This window comes from Talpa occidentalis, unplaced genomic scaffold, assembly GCF_014898055.3.
Source record: "Talpa occidentalis isolate TD23 unplaced genomic scaffold, MPIMG_talOcc4v2.1 talOcc4.4, whole genome shotgun sequence".
NCBI classification, from domain to species: Eukaryota; Metazoa; Chordata; class Mammalia; order Eulipotyphla; family Talpidae; genus Talpa; species Talpa occidentalis.
The window spans coordinates 126,370,190-126,389,936 of NW_023604295.1; the positions used below are offsets into that span (position 1 = coordinate 126,370,190).

Consider the following 19,747-nt stretch of genomic DNA (forward strand, 5'->3'; position numbering starts at 1 on the left):
GCAAGGATAAATATTTTATACAGCCAGCTATGCTACACTAAAAGAGAGTCAATATTTTCTAGGAGATATGAAATTGGATTAAGATGGGACTGAGGTGCACTGGCTCTAGCCTGCAAGAGTCCCTAATGTGCTTTTGTCTTCATAGCCAATAGGATAATTAATTTTAAGGAGATAGAACCCCTGAGAGCATTCAGTAATCTAGGGGTTCCCCTGTGTTGAGGATTGGTTATAATCTCTGATGGGCGGTAAAGGGAAGGGGGGGTCACCCAATATTTCTATACCTTAATGGATGTCACAGAGTCAGCTTTGCAAAAGGGTCTCCTCTTTTGTACTTTCATCTATGCAGATGGCCATGTAGATCTAAGTAGATGATACCTTCACTTGGTTCAAAATGCAAAAGATACAAAACAATGCACCATTTATAAGGAGAAATGTCACCCAACCCATCCCAGCCACCTTGTCCTTTTCTATGAGATTAATTTGGGTGACTGCAGCCTCCCACTCACACCTTCTATCCAAGGATCATCTCTCCATCTGCCCAGCACAAAGCAGGTGGCAGGCCCTGCACTGGAGGCTGAAGACACAAAGCCCATTGCTCTAGTAAATGCCCATCCCTGGCCACCTGAATCTGTTGATCTCAAGGCTATCTTAGATCATTTTTAATAATAGTCCTTTTCCATAGAAAATAAAAGTGCTTTCTCAATTTCCAAAATAAGAGATTTGCTCGGATAAAACAAACCTTGAAAAAGTAAAGTGGTGAGATTTGTATTTAATACTTTCTAGTCTGCTAACAGGGACACAGCAGAGGAGATCCTGCTTCTTAGGAATGAGATGATCTCAATGAGCCAGAGTTAATACTACCATTTAGAGTTCCCCCATAGTTACCTTCAGTAAGAAGAATGTATTATTCTCTTGCAAGTTACTCTCATTGCAGCACCTCATCTGCTGATTTCATCAGTGAGGTGTGCTTACTTCTGACCAAGAGGGCAGGGGAGGTCAAGACCTCAAAGCCATTTGTTCCTCTGTGTTTCTTTTGGCAGCTTTAACTGAGGCTGGGACTTGGTCCTAAATTCCAAATAGAGCAGCTTCAACAGCCAGGAGGTTCTTGTATAAATTCAAGAAGAAACTTGGCTTAGCCTAGTCAGGGCCAGGCCAACTCTCCTGCCAATGTTGAAGTTTCCTCCAGTGAGACATGCACTTTTTTTTCATTCCTATTAAGAACCAGTCAGGCATCCAGCCTCCACCCAAATCAATCGTACCTCTGGCTGGGGTGGGTCAGGGTTGTGTGTGCTGCTATCGAAAATCATCTTTAGCTTAATAACATTCAGCTGATGGCACATGACTGTGAAGTAACTTATAATCATTATAGTATTGCAGCTAATCCTCCTAATGAAAAGGAGGTTTGATTTAATTCCATTATTGGTAGATCCTCCTCTTCTGTAGTCCCCAGTCACTACAAAGTGCCTGGTACATTTTGTAGACCTTCAATAAGTGTTATTAAGCCATCCTAGGAGTAAAAAGCCCTGGTCCCTGTGGGGGATAGAGGGGTAAGTAAGTCGTCCCTGCACGCCAGATACCTACAGTCTAGTGTGGCATTGACTTGCACGAGTAGCACAAACTGAGACACGAGGATTCACCCCTCCAGAGACAAGTATGTAGCACTACATACAAGTCACTCATGGTCTGGGTTGAAAGGAAGGACAGAGCATGTGAGGGACCGTGGCATAGCCTTCTCCAGCAGCTTCACCCACACTCCCCACCAAGGCTTTGATATTTGCTCTCCTGGGAATTTGGCTTCATTTCATGCCCGGTGCTTGAAATGTCAGCATCTGTATATATGTGCCGGTCAGATTCACAACACTGCTTAAAGGTAACTAGAAGATTCTGTTGATGTTTTATTTTTTCATAATTTTAGAAATAACATACATTTTAGGGTAATTTTTTTTTTCATTTGCACCTATAACTTCAGTGTGATTTGCTATTACTTGCAAAATCTGACAATCATTTTTATAATATCAACCATAGTGTCACAAAAATCAAACTACAAAGAAAATTTCATTAATACCTGATTAAACAAAGTTACTCACATTGATGATTAATGCAGCTAACTAATATGAATTTTGACTTATATTTTCATTGACCTTACTGAATTCACTCACCAATGATAAAACTTCTATCAAATCAGATAATAGTTTTGAAATATTGGAAGAATATTCCCTTTAATTTTTGTGCTATTCACAATGTCACAGCTACTGACATAACTCACTTTTAAGTTTAATCTGCATTGACATTTTCTGCATCCCTGTCTTGACAATCAACAAAACAGTAACTCAATCCCTGACTTGTAGCACTTGCCAATTTTCATAGTGTAAATACTCTCCCTAGGATTGATTTTTAAAATACTAACTTGCTGTAAAGGAGCACAGAATTGTAAAGAGGTGCACTGAACACACCATTATATGTTATTTCCTCCACACAGGTATCATCAATGTAAATAACCTCAATGACATAGATAGTGATAAAATGTAAAATAATTAGCAAATGATTGTTTTAATATTTATTGCCTTTTTTTTAAATTTTGGGGGTTACAATTTTGCTGTTCCATATGTGCACATGATCCACTCACCCTCCACCAACCACCTGTGCCAATACCCCACCTGCCTCCCTCCCTCCCCTTCCCTCTAGTACCCATTATATTCTTTCAACAAGATTTATTCCTGCTGTGTATGAATCTTATAGCTCACAGAAAAGTTAAACCATCCAATATCTTTCACTTTTTGACTTAATGCAATTAACAAAATCACCTTGAGATTTATCCATTTTGCCCCAAATTTCATCTTTTTGCACAACTGTGTAGTATGCCATTGAGTATATATTCCACAATTTTTAATTCATTTGTCTGCTGAATTAATTACCATTTTAGCATAACTTATTTAATTGTAAGTTGAGGTCATTTATTTGTTAATGGTGGCCATGTTTAACAACTGGTTTAAAAAATTTCTGAAAATTTGAAGATTAACTCATTTGAACCCTTAAGAGCCGGCTCCAGTTCATAGGGAACGCCCTGGTCATTCTGTGTAGCTACATTGCCTGGCTCCACTTGCCGGCCAGGATGCCCCGTCTCCTGCTTCCCACCCACACAGCGCCTGGGACCAGGTCCCAGCCAGAAAGAGAGGAAGAAAACCAGGGCTACTGATCACAGGAAAACTTGGCATTGAGGACATTTTAGAATGATCACCATCACTTTGCCAAAGGGAACTTCAATTTGGGGAATCTTAAGTTGATGAATTGGTGGAAGCAGCATCAGTAATTACCAGTCAGGAGCTCTGCTCTGTGTCTGCTACTTGACTTGAGTCTCAGCTCTGCCCTTATGGCCCTTACAATTTTGAGTAAAAACTCAGTTTTTTCTGCACCTCAGTTTCCTCATGTAAAATAGGAATAAAAGGACTCCTGCTTCATTGGATGTCAAAATTCAATGTAATGGACATAAAGTTGTTAACAGTCACCAACACAGAATAGCAGCAGACAACTCATAGTGGTTTTTACAAAGTCATTTTTTAGCTATTATTAATTTTTACATACGGAAAATATAGTCAATATATGCATGCATCCACATGCATAACCTCATGGGAGACTCACAGTGACTCCAGGAGAGAATCCTCATGGGGTCATTCTCCACTCATAGTCATCTGTGTTCTGTGAGCAGGGCCGGGCTCTGCAAGGCTGTAGGGTAAATGGAATTAATCAGGCTTTTTATACCACTAACCTCTGTGGCTATCACCTGAGGCCTTGAATGCAGAAGGGGTTTGGGAGTGCGGGCACAGGGCACATGTGCCTGATTGTGGACACCTGGAGCATGGTGTGGGCATGAATAAGTGGGCACACCTGAGCCTGGAGGCTGAGGCTCTAAGGGCAGCATCACTCAGGGACAGCTTCGGGAGGATGGCTACAGAGGCGTGACAATAGAAGAGGCGACACCACGGGAGAACACTAGAGAAAGCCTAGAGGAAAGAGCATAAAATATTCATGGGGGGCTGGGAAGCTTGCCTGCCTGCCTACCACCCACCCCCACCCCGCCCCCTGCCTTGCCAGCCTGCAGACTTGCCACTAAAAAGGCCCAAGGCTGGCCCAGAGTCTCATGCCAATGGCCCACAAGTCAGAGCAAGGCCATGGCCTCTTTTCTCCCTCAGCTGCTCCCGAGCCTTTGTGACATTTTTGCTGAACTCTTCACAGCCCTCAAACAGCAAGAATTGAGCAAATTACTGAGATACGAGCCTTCTGACTAGGGATTTCTTAGCCCATTAATTAGATGGCACTATTTTTGCACAATTTATAAATAAGTATTCATGTGTGGGACACATGGTAATTCCAGAAAACCAGTAACCTAGAAGAGAAAGTAGGTTTTTTCTCCTACATCCAGTCAGGAGACATTTCCTCAGACGGCATTGAAGACTGAGGGTGAACTCCCATTTTTTCCCTTTTCCCCAGCAAATAGGAATAACAAACACCTGCTCCCCAGAATATAAGGGGAGGAATCAGAATATATACACTTGCTCAGGGAGAAGACCTTCCCCTTGTATTCCCAATAGTGGCCAGGCTGGTTTTTACAAGGAAACAGGGACTATCAGATCCAGTTGGCCAACTGCTTACTTGGGCAAGAGGTGGGGGTTGGCACCAATTCAGTGCCAGGAGGGGTTACAGGTTCTCTGAACATCAACCTGGCAACATTCATCAAAATTGCGAACATGTGCCCTTCTCACTTAGCAGTTCCAGTCAGGAAGTTTCCCCTCAAAGACATTTGCGTGTGTAGTGAGAGGTGCAGATTATGCTTTTCACGATTGTGAGAGGCAAAGAGTGACACAACCGAAGTTGTTTCACCAGTGGGGAATTTGTAAATAATTATAGGATTTCCAAACAAGGAAATATTATGCAGCTCTGAAAATAATGCAATTGATTTACACATTGATATAAAATGATGCCTAAGCTATATTAAGTACCAAAGCAAGAGGGGGGTGGTTATACATATTTATACATTTATGAAAATTTCTGGCTGGAAGTATAAGAAAATGGAAACAGGAGACCTGAGTAATTAAGACCCAAGGATGGGTCTTATGGATCCCTTAGACAAATCTTTTGCATTGTATTCTATTTGCATGCATTATATGTTCAAACTAAGTGAATGCATACAAGTTGGTGAGGGTGCCTGGAAAAGGGAATTTCAACGTGACAGATGCTTCCGCTGAGTTAGAGGCTGTGGAAGAGACCCTGGAAAGGGCAAGTGAGAGAAGGGCTGAGTTCTCCCCTTCTGCTGGCTCACAAGAGACCTGACTCTCTACAACAAGAGGCGGAAGTCGCCCACGGTAAGGGAGGAAGGGCCATTGAGCAAAATGTCTATGATCTGAGCAGAGCAGACCGGGTAAAGGAGAGTCCTGGAGCACTCTGTGGCTTTCTAAGGCTTTTATTGAGCTTTACATGCATTGCAGCAACCAGGTACATGGCAGGCAGGGGTGTCAGGGGGCCAGTAGGCCTCCAAGCCCCCAGCAAGTCTTCACTCTGGGCTTCTCTCTCTCTCTCTCTCTCTCTCTCTCTCTCTCTCTCTCTCTCTCTCTCTCTCTCTCTCTTCTGGCTTTCTTTCTCCCCTTCTCTCTCCTGCCTCTCTCCAGCTTCTGCTTCTCTTGGTGACCATCTCAATACCCCTCCCACTGCCCACAGAAGTGAACAACAAAACAATGTAACAACAGCAGTTGCCCCATCAGGCAGGGCAATCCTAATGGTGGGAGGGCAGAAAAGCCTGAAAACCTTTTACCCTACACCCACAGACCAGACCCAGGAGCACACGCTGACTGCTGTCCTCTGGTACACAGTACCTGGTGCCAAGTCCAGAGCCTTGGAGCTGAGACGGAATCCTGGCAGGCTCTGGTGAGTGGGCCAGGAAGACCCCTGGCATTTCTTACATTTTTGTTAACTCTCAATGGTCAAACTGTCATCTTCTGAGGTATAGTTTCCAAGAGATTCCCATTTCACAGCATGTGGTTTTTGAGGCCTGAAAGGGTCACTAATACCAAATCACAAGTATAGTGGAGGCATTAGTGCCCCCATCAAAATCCCCTTCCCAGGCTGCTGCTGCTGTGAATGTAGCAGCTAGGGCCTACAGGCACCCCTTTTCAGCTCCTATCCAGACTTTCCCTCAGCTAAACAGAGGACACCTGGCCTACAAGGTAGGTCTGCCAGCTCTCAGCCAATGACTACAGGTGGGTGTAAAAGTCCAGCCCACTTGCTTCCTGGTGAAACAGGTCTTATGATGTAACTCACACTTGGGAGCTCTTGGTGGAATAAAGGGCAACCAGACTCTAGGGGAGAACACCTCTGGGCCTAGTTCCTTCCTCTGCCCCATCCTGAGAGCAATTATCTGTAATAGGTTCCCTGTCTGCATCTCTGCTTCATGTTCAACCAAACAAAGTTCATCTGAAAAATTCAGGTCATTAAAAAGGTAAAGTTGGGTTATGTGGAAATAGCAGAGAACTGGTTGGAAGATCACAAGCTCAGGTTAGATTCCCAATATGTGGGCCCAGGATGCATAAAGGTCAGAGGGTCCTTACAGAGAGAAAAACAAGGGTGAGGCTATAGAGGATGAGCATATGATCAGGTGGAGGGATCACAAGGTGAAAGTAGGTAAAAGTTCACTTTCAAACAGGGTGCTCTTGTTCTTGCTGGCTTCTCGGAATGTTGGCAGTGGCCCAGTTTGTATGAGACAATTCTTTTGATATGGTTTGCCCCTGCTTCAATCACAATCACCCTAGTGATGTCAACACCTAGTAAACTCAGACTCACTGCAGTTTGCAGGTTGATCTTTGCATTATAAATTATCATTATTTCTTAAAATATTTTTTAACAATACAGAAATCAACACCCTCTGCTCTCTGGAATGGACTAAAAGTTCTATTAGGGTGTCATGTTTAGCTCTTCCTAGAAGCTTCCCTTGTCAGAGTCTGAGGTGGGGAAGCTGGACTTGGGCTCCAAGAATGGGATTGAAGGGTCATAGGACCTCTGATGGAAGTTCCTGTGAACACCCCTGGGCAGTGCTCCTGAGTTATCAGAGAAAAACTCCAGCACACATGTAGGAGTCATCGCTGAACATGGAACAAAAACTGTAGACAGAGGATGCAAACATGACTCTGTGAATCGTTTTTCCAAATCACAGGTACTATGGGTTCAATATCCGTAACAACCACTCACAAACCAGGCAATTTCCTGACAAAGGGAATTTGAACAAATGGAAGTCCAGGTAGCCAATTCCATATCCTCACTGCCATAAAACAGTAACTCTGAACCAGATTCAGTTTCTAGTGAACATCTTAGGATGAGAACCTGACTCAACATCCTCATAGCTTATAGAATTAAGAAGCTCTAAATAAGATAATATAGTGACCCCTGCTTAACGACAGCCATGATTCAAGATGGCATCTTGGTCAAGAATCTTCCATTTCAGCCACAGTGTTCTAAAGGGGGTGAAAGTCTCCTGATGAGAGACAGGGTCCAGAAACCTATTTCATCATGATTTGGCTCAATTCAATGTAAAAATATTTGTTTCTTATATACTTTATAAAAAGTCAGATGCTGGGGCCTCCCTGGTGGCCTGAGGGTTAAGTCTCAGCACTATTAAGTTATCGCCAGCCACTGCAACATGAGTTCAATCCCTGGCCAGATTGCTGACCCACATGGCACAGCAGACCTCTCCTGTCTGGCCTGCTGCTCCCCTCAGCAGTGTATTTCAGTCAATCTGCCTGTTCTGCTCCCCTGTCTCTGGTGAATCCTCTCACTCCCCGCACCTCTGGCCCACACCCTAGTTCTTCTATGCAAAAAATAAATTTGAGGGCCTCCCCCGTGGCGCAGCGGTTGAGCGCTGGGCTGCGAAGCTACCCGCAGCCTCTGCAGCGCTGGTTCAATCCCCAGCCATCGGTGAGGGTCCCACATGGCGCGCAGACCTCTCCTGCCATGCTCGCTGCTCCCCTCAGCAGTGTGTTTCATCAGTTTGCCTGTTCTGTTCCACTCTCTGTCTCTGGTGAATTCTCTCACCCTCCCATGCTTCTGACTGTACCCAGTGCTTGTATAAATAAATAAATAAAAATCTTTAAAAAAATAAAATAAAATAAATTTTAAAAAAGTATCAGATACTAAATTATAGGTGTACCATAATGACATCTATTAAAATATGTTAAGGACAGAGAGACACAATTTTTAAAGGTGTTTATTGGTCAGTCCTATACTGCAGGGAGTGGTATATGGGAAAAGGAGAAGGAAGTTTCAAGGGCACGTAGGTGTTTGGGTCACAATGGAAACCCAGAGGCCAACCCTGACAGAGCCTGGTGATCGTAGTGCTAGAGAATGTCAAGGGGGATGAGTAACAGTGAGCCAGGTAAGGGTGATGGATGGCATGGAGAAGGATGGTGAGGGTGTAGAAACATCATGAGAGCTCAGTGAGTGCAAAGACTAGAGACACTGACTGCTGTGTGTGTGGTGGCAGGAGCGGGTGGGTCAAGAAGGAAACATGCTGGGCCAGTCATGTGTAGCATGCTAGGGGCCCTGGGGGGCTGTGGATGGTGTCGAAGCAGAGGGGATACAATCCCAGATTTGTGTTTAGACAGCACACAGGTTGCTATGTGGGGACAGCACAAGGAGGAGGAACTAGAGACAAGAAGACAAGCTAAAGGTTCCTCAGGGAGAGGCACAAGCACCCAGTCCTGAGCACTGGTGACTGGGGGAGAGAGAGAGACACATGTGAAAACTTCTCAGAATGTATGAGAGGAGAATTCAGTGATGATTGAATTCTGGAGGAAGAAGAACAGGGGCAGATCTTTCCCCAGTTTCTAGCCCGCATGAGTTCACCAGCTGAAGCCCAGAATAAGAAGGATCAGCAGGTTCGGAAGGAAGGCAGTGGCTCCATTTGGGGCACTTGATTTGAGGTGCCCAGGGACTATATATTTCCAATAAGAGGTCCACAGTGGGTCTGTGACTTGGGGAAGAGGTTCAGGTGTCAATGCAGAGGTCATGGCAGAGACGACTAAAATCCTAAGTGTCCTAGAGACCAACCAGCGGGAGGCCCAGGAGACAAACTCAGAGAACAGCAGGCTGAGGATGGGGCGGTGGGAACCCGCAGTGGAGGCGCAGCAGGGAAGAAGAGGACTTAGCCAAGATCCGTTACTAAAACACTAAAGGAAAAACTGCTGAGTATATAAAGGCCAGAGACATTCATTCTGACTATGTAATCTGGGAAGGCGTTCTAGGGAAGGCAGGACTTGAGCTGAATGATGGATGGGGTTTCAGCAGTGGAGGTGGACGGTGCCCCCCAGGGAGTGAGAAATCGTCAGTATAAAGACCCCCAGGCAGTTCCGAGAGCAAGATTGCTTTGAAGAAACACCTGCAAACTGCCTCTCCGCTCTCTCTCACTTCATCTCATCTCTCTCCTGCCCCTCCTCCTGTCTCTGCCTTTCTCCCCCACCCCACCCTCTCCACCCCGACCCCATGCCCACCCCACCCCATCCCACCAGCAGAAGAATCAACGAATTAGACTAAACAAGAGAATGGCTGCTGAAGCATTCATGATTTCCCCTCAGAGCCCGTAAGCCTGGCAAGGTAAGTGTCCTTGGAGAAATGGACAGGACAGGCCAATGCCAGCCCCTCCAGCTGCTTTGTACCTCCCCCTCAAGGGTCCTGCCTGTCGGCCTTGGGTTTGGAGAGCATGTGCTCTTTTGCAGAAATAAGGTCTGGAGAACACTTTGCACGATGCCAAGCACTGGCATGACCTCGAGCTGCAGAGCCTGGGCGCGGTGGTGGGCAGGCTGGAGGCGGAGCTCAGGGACGCGCAGAGGCGGGGCAGCATCGGCGCACAGGAACCAGCTGCAGAGGACCGAGGCGTCCTACCATGCCCTGCTGGACAGGGAGGAGAGCCAGTGCGTCTCTTTTCCTATTCAATTATGAAAGGAATATGTACTCACGGGCTTCAGAGTTGTTTTTTTCAAATACTGTAGAAGATAAAAAGAAGAAATCACCCCTCCCAAATTTCCCAACATAGCCTCATCCTTGCCCACAGCCTAGCTGTGTCCTCCCGGGGGTTTTCTGTTCATATATTCATATATACATCCGTGTACATACAAGCACACACAATGATGTAGGTAAATATGCATTAGTGTGTGTGCATGTGATTGTGCCTGTGTGTCATCACGTGCACACATGCACGCACAGAGAACCATATCCTCCTACATACCCAGTACTTACACCTTATCCACTAGGAATGCTTTCAGCTGCATGTAACAGACCCTAATGAAGAGGGCTATAGACCCATGTCCCTGAAATTTCAATGTGTACCCCAAACTTCCAAAACTGGACATCATTTTAAAATGCGGAGTCCATTTCTGGGGTGGGGACTGGGATTCTTCTTTTGTAACAAAACTGGTGACGCCTGTGCTGCTGGTCACAGACCACACTTGGAGCAGCAAGGGCATCAGCTTTGTTTATTCAAGAAATGAGGTCGTCTGGCAAGCTCCGTGACTTCATGAAGCCCCCAAGCACCTTGTATCTTTCTATTATCTCTGATAGTCTGCCTCTTCATCTCCATCTTTGTCATGCATGGTTGTCACATGTCCACTGCAGCTCCAGACATCATAGCCCTGGGTAGCAAGAAGGGAAAGGAAGAAGGAACAGCAAAAGGCCGTTCCTTGCGGGCCTCTTTTTTTGTCAGTGAAGAAAAATGTCTTGAGAACTTCTCTAATGGACATCCCCTTGTATCTCAGTCACCAGAGCCTGCTCACAGGGCCATACCTGCCTGCAAGGGGTGTTGGGAGAGCTCTATTTCACAGGCAAGAGGCTAGGCACATGTGTATGTGTGTGTACATTTGTGCATACATGTGCACCTACATGGATATATGCAGTCTTTTTTTAGTGGGCAAGAATTCCAGGAGCATATACATGAGCCCAGGAGCATATACATGAGCTCATACTCATATACATGAGTCCATATACATATACATGAGTCCAGGAGCATATACATGAGCTTCCTCCTTGCCAGCTCTTTACAGAAATCCAGTCCTTTACTTTTCTATCAAAGTTCTATACCTTCATATCTCCAAGTTCCCTTCTATAGCACACATTGAATAAGAGCAGCTCTAAGAAACCACTTAGTGAGTATATAATCTGACTTCTCCTAATTCCAGAAAGAACACGCAGGCACAGAGCAGGAAGGATTTGTCCTTGACCTGACAGGGAGGTGAGGCAGGCCTGGGATGGAAGCCCAGGTCTCGTGGCTCTGTCCAGTGAACTCTGTAACACCTCTTTCCTCAGAAAGCAGAGTCACATGGGTGTGACCTAACCCTCACTCCTTCAAATGGAAAACCGTGTCGCCCAGCACCTTTCCAACTGCCTTTTCATTGGATTGATTTCTATGTTGGTTATAAAAGCTAGATGCTCTTAACAAAGTTAATTTTTCCAGATGCCTATGAACACCTGAATAAATACACAAAACCTTTTTAAACAAATGCAAAAGCACCAAGTTAGGCTGAATTTACTTCAAGGATAGAAGTCCATTGACAAATGCCTGTTTTGTGGCTACACAGTTGTAAGCTGTTTCTTATCTTCATTTCTCCCAAAAACCCTAGCAGGATTACCTCATTACCCCCACTTTACAGACAGAAAACAAAGCCTCACTGAGCTTAATTCCTTTACCCAAGGTTGCACAGCTGATAGCCATAGAGCAGAGATTGAAACCCAAACTTTGTTTAAAAGGCAAAATTCTTTCCAGGAAAGACTATGTTTTTCCTATAATCTTATTGTGTATATTTACCAAGTGATCACCCAGGACTTCTCTCACTAATTTTTTTTTTATTTGTTTGGTTTTTTATTTACATTTTTTGTCAGTTAATAGCAACTTCCTCTTTTCATGAGGATAATGCTGTCTTCCTTACCAAGTGGCCTGCAAAATTTCCTTGAGAAGTTTTGTCCTGGCCTGGATTTCCTTTTGAATTCTCTGGTTGCTTGAGCTTGAGCTGAAAAGCTACCTGGAAGTGGAGAGAGACCTTCTGCCTTAAGTGAAGTAGTCTGTGGCCTGAGCAACCTTCCTTGTCCCTCTCCAAATAAATGCATTATGGTTGTCTGCCTGCCTCTCACTCTCAACTCCCTAGCAGATGGATATCACTTTACCTGCCTGACTGTGCTGGTGGATCCATTCCTGAAGGCTTCTGGAAGGGTCCTTGAGGATGACAAAGTACAGTTTGCCCTCATGACATGCAAGATTGCCATCATTTGGAGCAAAAACTCCATTCTTGATAGAGAGGCAATGGGGTGGTACTTAATGGCACGTAATCACAATCACAGGTATCACAGCACCCAGACCTTGTTCATGTTTTCTGCATGCGGGTTTATGCGCAGACACCCACGCTCTGCTGCTACTGGCAGAGCGCCTCTCTGTCAGTTTAAAGGGAACTTCAATTTAACTCCGCGGGGGATTAATTAGGCTGTAGGCATCTACCGCTCTTGCCACCTCAGAATTTTCTTCCTGGTCTCTTCCTAAGCCCTCTCAGGGCCCCGGCCAGCCAAATATAGTTTATGCATCTGCCACCTACCCAGGCAAGACTCCCCTGCCTTCTGATTAAAACTGAAACCACCACCTGTGTCCTACCACAGGCTCTCAGTGCCTCCAAAACCACACACGTACCAAGAAAATAGCCCAGCCTTAATTTCTTAATTCTTCACTCAAGCTTCTGTCAGTCCACCTGTCACACAGCAGTACAGACCAAAATATCCAAGCTGGGTCTTCCCCCCTCCACCCCCACCCCCAGTCAGGGGGATGTGTCCAATGTTGGCACGTTTGAAGACACACACACACATACCACCTGGGGTTCCAAATACCAGCATACCAAGGCAGATATAAACAAAAGAAACCTTATTAACCCTTTAACAGGCTTTAAAAAGAAGCTAGGCAAAAAATGGGGCCTCCTGGTTGAAATCACTCCAACTGGCTTTTCTTTTTGACTTCTGGGATCAAAGGAATTGTGTTAATAAGTCATGTGAGCAGAATAGCTCTTTACAGCTTGCACAACACCTTTACATAATTCCCTTTTATTAAGGCCCAGAAATAGAAAGGACACCACCCAATGCTGCATTTCCATAAAGCATCCATCTCCTTTTTAGCTGCACACTTTAGGGCTGCCCATAATTGAAACACTAGTTACAAGGGCCCCCCAGAAAGCAGAGTGTGCAGCTGGCCCAGCTATGCTGGATGCACAGTACATGAGGTATGTTTCTTTCTTGTTATTAATTTGCACAGCGCATGAGGTCTGTTTCTTTTCTTTCTTTCTTGTTATTAATTTTTTTATGATTTCCCCTCCTCCTCCCCTTCCCTCACCCCTGCCCAGACAAGACATAAATCCCTAACCTAAACACAGCTGGAGGGCCCCGAAAGGTCAGTCATCAAAAGGAAGTACTTCTGGGTCTGAATGGCCACACGTTTTCCTGGACGTAGAAACCGTCTCACTCATTGGAAAGAGGAGAGTGGATTTCTACCAGACAGCACGCTGTGCCGTCTGCGCACACGGGGTCTCCTGCATTCCCTAATCTTAAAGAGCAGCTGTCTTAAGTCATTAAGTTAATCAGCCTTTGGCAGGAAGAACCAGGGCAGACTGGTGCTTCCCATGCTCAGCACAGTTTCTTGCTGTTTCTAATGAGGCTTCATTATCAGGTAAGAAAAGGCACTGCTGGGCCCCCTGACTCCTCCAGGGCCTTATTTAACTCCAGCTTCCTCTCACAACATCCAGCACAATTACTCTCTGGCAGCCATTCGCTGACAGGTGGCAGGGGAGGCTGCTGCTTGTGTTGGTTTCAAGGACAGAACATTTGCTCTGAAGCCAAACAGAAGGGCTTTCCATGCACCTCTAAAGAACAGACAGACCCGATTTCCTAACCAGGTAAAGCCACTGGCCCCTGGCCTAGCTCTGGAGCTCAACAAACTCCCGATGAGAGTACTAGAACATTCACTGGAGTTCAGATCCAACATATTTTACACCAAGCTCTTTAAATCCACCATCATTATCATCTATAACACTCTGAGCACCTCTGGTGCACATTTTGTTGGGCTTTGGGAATACCCATGAAAAGCAGGCATGGTGTCTGCCCTGGTGGATGTTGCAATCTCTTTGGGAATTTTCAGTGTGCACATGAAAAGAAACAAAGCAAAGCAGGCAGAGCAGCACATTACAGTTTGCATGTCCCCGAGTAAGGTCAGGAATGGCCACAGAGCAGGTTTTCTATGATCCAGCAGACCGGGTGAAGGAGGAGTCAGAGCCCTCAGTGGTTTGTGCAGGTCTTTTATTGGGATTTACCTGGTACCAACAGGCAGGGGTGCTGGGTGGCCAGGAGACTGGCAGGCCTCCCAGCCCCCAACAAGTCTTCACTATCTGGGCTCTCCAGCGTTCTCTGCTTCTCTCTTGGCTTCTCTTTTGGCTTCTGCTGCTGCTGGCATCCCCGTGACGCCGCCCTTAAAAGCCCAGTCTCAGCCCAGGTGAATCCCATCTACCTATGCCCACACCCTACTCCAGGTGCCCGCCATCAGGCATGCATTCAGGACCGCAGGGATCCATCATCTATCCTGATGGCAGGAGGGCAGAAAAGCCTGACGGTTTTCTTTACCCTACACCCCTTAACATAATTTATTTTCTTGTCAAAATCATGAAAAATAGACATGCAGATCTAATCTGTTAATTTTCAGTAAGATGATTCAGCAAGAAGCATCAAGCACCACGCTCCTCTCTGATTATCTCTCACTACCCCCACCAACATTCTTTCAGACCTTTCCACCTTCTTTTTTGTTTTAAGAAATGGCATAGAAAGGATGGGATGGTGCCTTTTGGGGGAAAATTCTAGCATCATTTCTAGGATTGCCAGATTTAGCAGATAAAAATGCAGGATACCCAGAATTTGGACACTTGGAATTTGGCATTTTCTGAAATTTGGATTTCAGAAAAACAATGAATAATTGTTCTGGAGAAAAGTGCTTGTCCACTCACATTCAAGAAATTAATCGGTTAGCTGAGTGAAGAAATAAAGCAAACAATTGTCTCAGCTGAAGCAACTGGTTTAATTGGATTATATAGGCTGGTTATTTTGAGCAAAAGGTAAACAGGAACCAGAGTAGGTCCCAGTATAGATAGATGTGCTATGCTACAGTCGTCAGCCAAAAAAAAAAAGTTCCCTGTCATGGCCAGGAGGAACTACTCCATCTTCTGCTCTTGAGAATGAAATGTAATTCACACCATGGGGAGTCAAGCTTTCGGTGTCCTTCTGGGAATGGAGATTGCCTTTTAGAAGGAACTTTGAAAGTGGAAGAAGAAAAATTCTTTGGGCAAGTCATAGGTACTGAAAAGTTTTCCAATGACTAAATCGAGGGCCAAAACTTCTTTTCCTTGATGGTCACATCTCTATTGACAAAACTGGCTTCTCTTTTTTGGAAGTGTTCATTTGACTTTGATGCAAAAACATATCAGGTTTTTTTCCTCATTTTTTTTATTTTCTTACATCATTGTTTATTTTTGAAACCATATTTGATTTCTCCCCTCATGTAGTCGCCATAATTCTCCCACCACCACGGCACCTGTGACCATCACCGTAGTCCCTTGTGCTCTCCCCTCCCCTGTTTTGACCTCCTGCCTCATTCCCTCCCCTGCTATATGCCTCACATCTATAGTTCGCCTACAAGTTTTGTCTTTTTCCTGCTCCTTTGTTCAGTTTCCCGATATTCCCCCTATAAGTGAGAGCATCTGATATTTTGCTTTTTCCTTCTGAATTATTTCGCTTAGCATAATCCCTTCCAGCCCCATCCGTGTTGCCCAAATGGCATGAGTTTATCTTTTTTGATCACTGAGTAGTATTCCAATGTGTGTATATACCACAGCTTCTTTTTTTTCCCCTAGAGAGTGAGACCCACTGGTTTTCAGTCTCTCTTTTTTTTTTTTAAAGATTTATTTATGCATACAAGAACTGGGGTACAGGGCAGAGGTGTGGGAGGTGAGAGGATTCACCAGAGACAGAGCGAGGAACCAAACAGGCAGATAGACCAAAGTACACTGCTAAGGGAAGCAGCGGGCGAGACAGGAGAGGTCTGCTGGGCCATGTGGGTTGCTCCCTGGCCAGGGATCAAACTGTCACTGCAGAGGCTGCGGACAGCTTCACAGCACTGTGCTCAACCCCTTGCACCACCAGGGAGGCCCTATACCACAACTTCTTGATCCAGTCATCTGTTTTGAGGCATTCAGTTATTTCCATAAAAGTATATCAGTTTCGGGCCTTCCCAGTGGTGCAGCAGGTTAAATGCAGTGCTGTGAAGCTATTTGCAGCCTCTGCAGGGCCAGTTTGATTCCCAGCCAGCCAGGGAGATTCCCACATGACAGACCTCTCCTGTCTGGCCCACAGCTCCCCTCAGCAGTATACTTCGGTCTCTCTGCCTGTTCTGTTCCTCACTCTGTCTCTGGTGAATCCTCTTACCTCCCACACCTCTGGCCTGTACCCCAGTTCTTCTTTTTTTTTTTTTAAACATTTATTTATTTATTTACTTATTTATTTATTTATACAAGCTCTGGGTACAGTCAGAAGCGTGGGAGGGTGAGAGAATTCACCAGAGCCAGAGCGGGAAACAGAACAGGCAGACCGACGATATACACTGCTGAGGGGAGCAGCGGAAACAGCAGGAGAGGTCTGCACACCATGTGGGACCCTCTCTAAGGGGCCGGGGATCAAACCATTGCTGCAGAGGCTGTGGGCAGCATCGCAGCCCAGCGCTCAACCGCTGTGCCACCTGGGGAGGCCCTGTACCCCAATTCTTCTAATCATAAATAAATAAATTGTAAAAAAAAAAAGTATACCAGTTTCAAAATCACACCTGTCTAAGTTAAGTAACTCTTCTAGCCAATTAGCATTTTAACATAATATTTAAGAAGGTATTGTAAAAGTTGAAAATCAATTCTAAATTTATAAATATATTTTTAAAAACCACTTCAAATATTTCTTATAAGTTTTGTGGGAGAAATATTTTCTGCTGCTTCAATTTTTAAATTAAAATTTTATTTAATTAAGAATAAATAACATTTGGGCCTCCCGGGTGGCATAGCAGTTGAGCGCTGGGTTGCGAAGCTGCCTGCAGCCTCTGCAGCGCCAGTTCAATCCCCGGCCACCGGCAAGGGTCCCACATGGCACGCAGATCTCTCCTGCCATGCCCGCTGCTCCCCTCAGCAGTGTATTTCGTCAGTCTGCCTGTTCTGTTACCCGCTCTGGCTCTGGTGAATTCTCTCACCCTCCCACGCTTCTGACTGTACCCAGTGCTTGTATAAATAAATAAATAAATCTTTAAAAAAAAATAATAAATAACATTTGAACTTCAGTTCCTCAGTCACACCAACCATATATTTAAGAACTCAATAGCCATAAGTGCCTAGTGGCTGCCATATTGGTTAGTGCAGATAAAAGTTGAATAATCATGAAAAAGATGCACCACTGGCCTGACCAGCTTAGGAATATAGTTGAGGTCAATTTACAATCTTATTTGTGAGATGTCTTGCTTTCATCTCCTGAGTATATCTGAAATGCTTGGCAGGCAGGTATTCCAGAGTATCCCACACAGGTGTAAGTAGAGTGGCTGCCATTCCAGTAGTTTCACAGATCTCCTACAGGTGATCCTCCCTCTGCACTGCTTTTCATAACCAACTTTTTTGTAAGGAGTTGTCCTAGCAAAGTTTTTGAGCTGCTATGACTTAGGTCTTTCTCTTAATGCCACATCTTTCTCCTTTCCTTAAGGTCCTAATTTGCACAAGTCCTGGAAGAGGTAAGCTGAATCAGCAGAGGTTACCTTGATCTCACTTCTCACCTCTACTCACTCAGCTGAACCACTCTTCCAGTTTCTTCTCTCCCTCATGGTGATTTTTCTTTCCAAAGGTCTCATAGCCTATCCATCAATCTAACTTCATCAGAACTCACTCCTGATCATTTCAGTTCCTTAACAGATAGTAACCCCACATCTGGGCTGAATGCACATTCTTTCCTCAGCCCTATGCAAATGAAGGCATATGACCAGGCATCTGTTTCATTTCCTGAGTTTTATGAAACTTGTGAATTATCACTAGTAGACAGGGGGCTAATCTCCCAGATTATAAGAGAGACCTCTAGGGGGCAATGTTATCTAATGTCACAAACCAGTCTAATTGTCTTAGATGGACCCAGTTCATAGTATTTATATACAATGTTCATGAAACTTAAGGTATCATTGATTATAAGATGCACCATTACTGGATATACCACTGAAAAATAAAATTAATCCAAATGCAAGTCTAATAATTAGAGATCCTAGATAAAGCTGAGACATTAAAGGCCTTAGTACAGGAAAAAAATGAGATGTATATGTGGAAAAGAGAGAGCAAGAAAGACACAGAGTGGGACAGGAAGAGAAGTTGCAGGTTTCAACTTTGCCACAGGGCAAAAGGAGGAAAATACCTTCATTTGAACACCAAGTTGGTTCTTATGCAGGTTTGTGGTACTACTTGTACAGACTAGGAAAATCTCAGAAAATTTCATTTAAAATGGCCTCATATTTTTATGAGTTCCCTGGCAGGGGCAGAACCCAAAGTTTATACAATTTGGAGTCATCATGAAAAAAAATGGAAAACATCTTATTTCTACAAATTTTATAAAAATATATGATCATATGAAGCTATAACTAGATATTAGCAGAATCACATAAGGGAAGAAGCTGTAGTTTCATTGACTTCCTGTAAATCCATTTCTACCCAAAGGTAATGAGAGAACTAAATAGAAATTCTGTGAATTAACTCAATTTCAATCCATCTTTCCATATATTTTTCGTTTACCCCTATGCTGAGGCCTTTACTATCTCAACTTTATCGTAAACTTCCATTTGGAGTCATTTTATTTTTTTATGTTATTTCACTGATGGTGCATCTTATAATCAATGATGCCTTAAGCTATAACACACCATCAACTATTATCAGATTCTGATTTCAAAGCGTTTAGCATATGAAACAATGTGCTTCTTAGAATCAATGAAACAGTACTTTCCAAAAGAAAATGTAAAAAAAATTTTTTAAAGATTTATTTATTTATGCATACAAGAACTGGGGTATGGGCCAGAGGTATGGGGGTGAGAGGATTCACTAGAGACAGAGCGGGGAACAGAACAGGCTGACTGAAATAGACTGCTGAGGGGAGCAGTGGGCGAGTCTGGAGAGGTCTGCTGTACCATATGGGTCACCTCCCTGGTCAGGGATCGAACTTGTGCTGCAGTGGCTTCAGATAGCTTCATAGTGCTGCATCTTAACCCCTTGCGCCACCAGGGAGGCCCCGAAAATGTAAAATTTTGACCCTGGTTTGGCTGAAACAGTAACACCACAACAAAAATGATGATAGCCGCCACTTACCACACTGCTATATTGTAGTTACACCACCAAAGACTTGAAAATGCAGAGTGGAGATACCTTCTATGACCTCAGTTAACTCTCCTGTTTGGTTGGTGCACAAATCACTTGCAGATTATCACATACGATGATCACAGACAAATAGTGATCACAGCAAGAACTGCAAAGATGGTATTTTCACTGAATCAGATCCACATAGCTGATACCTGGTGAGTCATTATTGATATAGCAAATGTTTTTCTCCCATCCTCCCCTGTCCTGTTGCAGCAGAAACAACAGTTTAC

At 44.5% G+C, this 19,747-nt stretch overlaps 1 protein-coding gene across 1 annotated transcript in view; it reads left to right on the forward strand.

The window, feature by feature from the left end:
* The window catches only part of BFSP2 (beaded filament structural protein 2), a 63,475-nt gene extending 43,933 nt beyond the window's left edge, over positions 1-19,542 (forward strand). Inside the window, 5 exon segments of the mRNA XM_054701126.1 lie at positions 4,590-4,747; positions 5,820-5,919; positions 9,756-9,950; positions 13,183-13,286; positions 19,485-19,542. Of these exon segments, the coding sequence (XP_054557101.1) occupies positions 4,590-4,747; positions 5,820-5,919; positions 9,756-9,950; positions 13,183-13,286; positions 19,485-19,542 (615 nt within the window).
* The last annotated feature ends 205 nt before the right edge of the window (positions 19,543-19,747 follow it).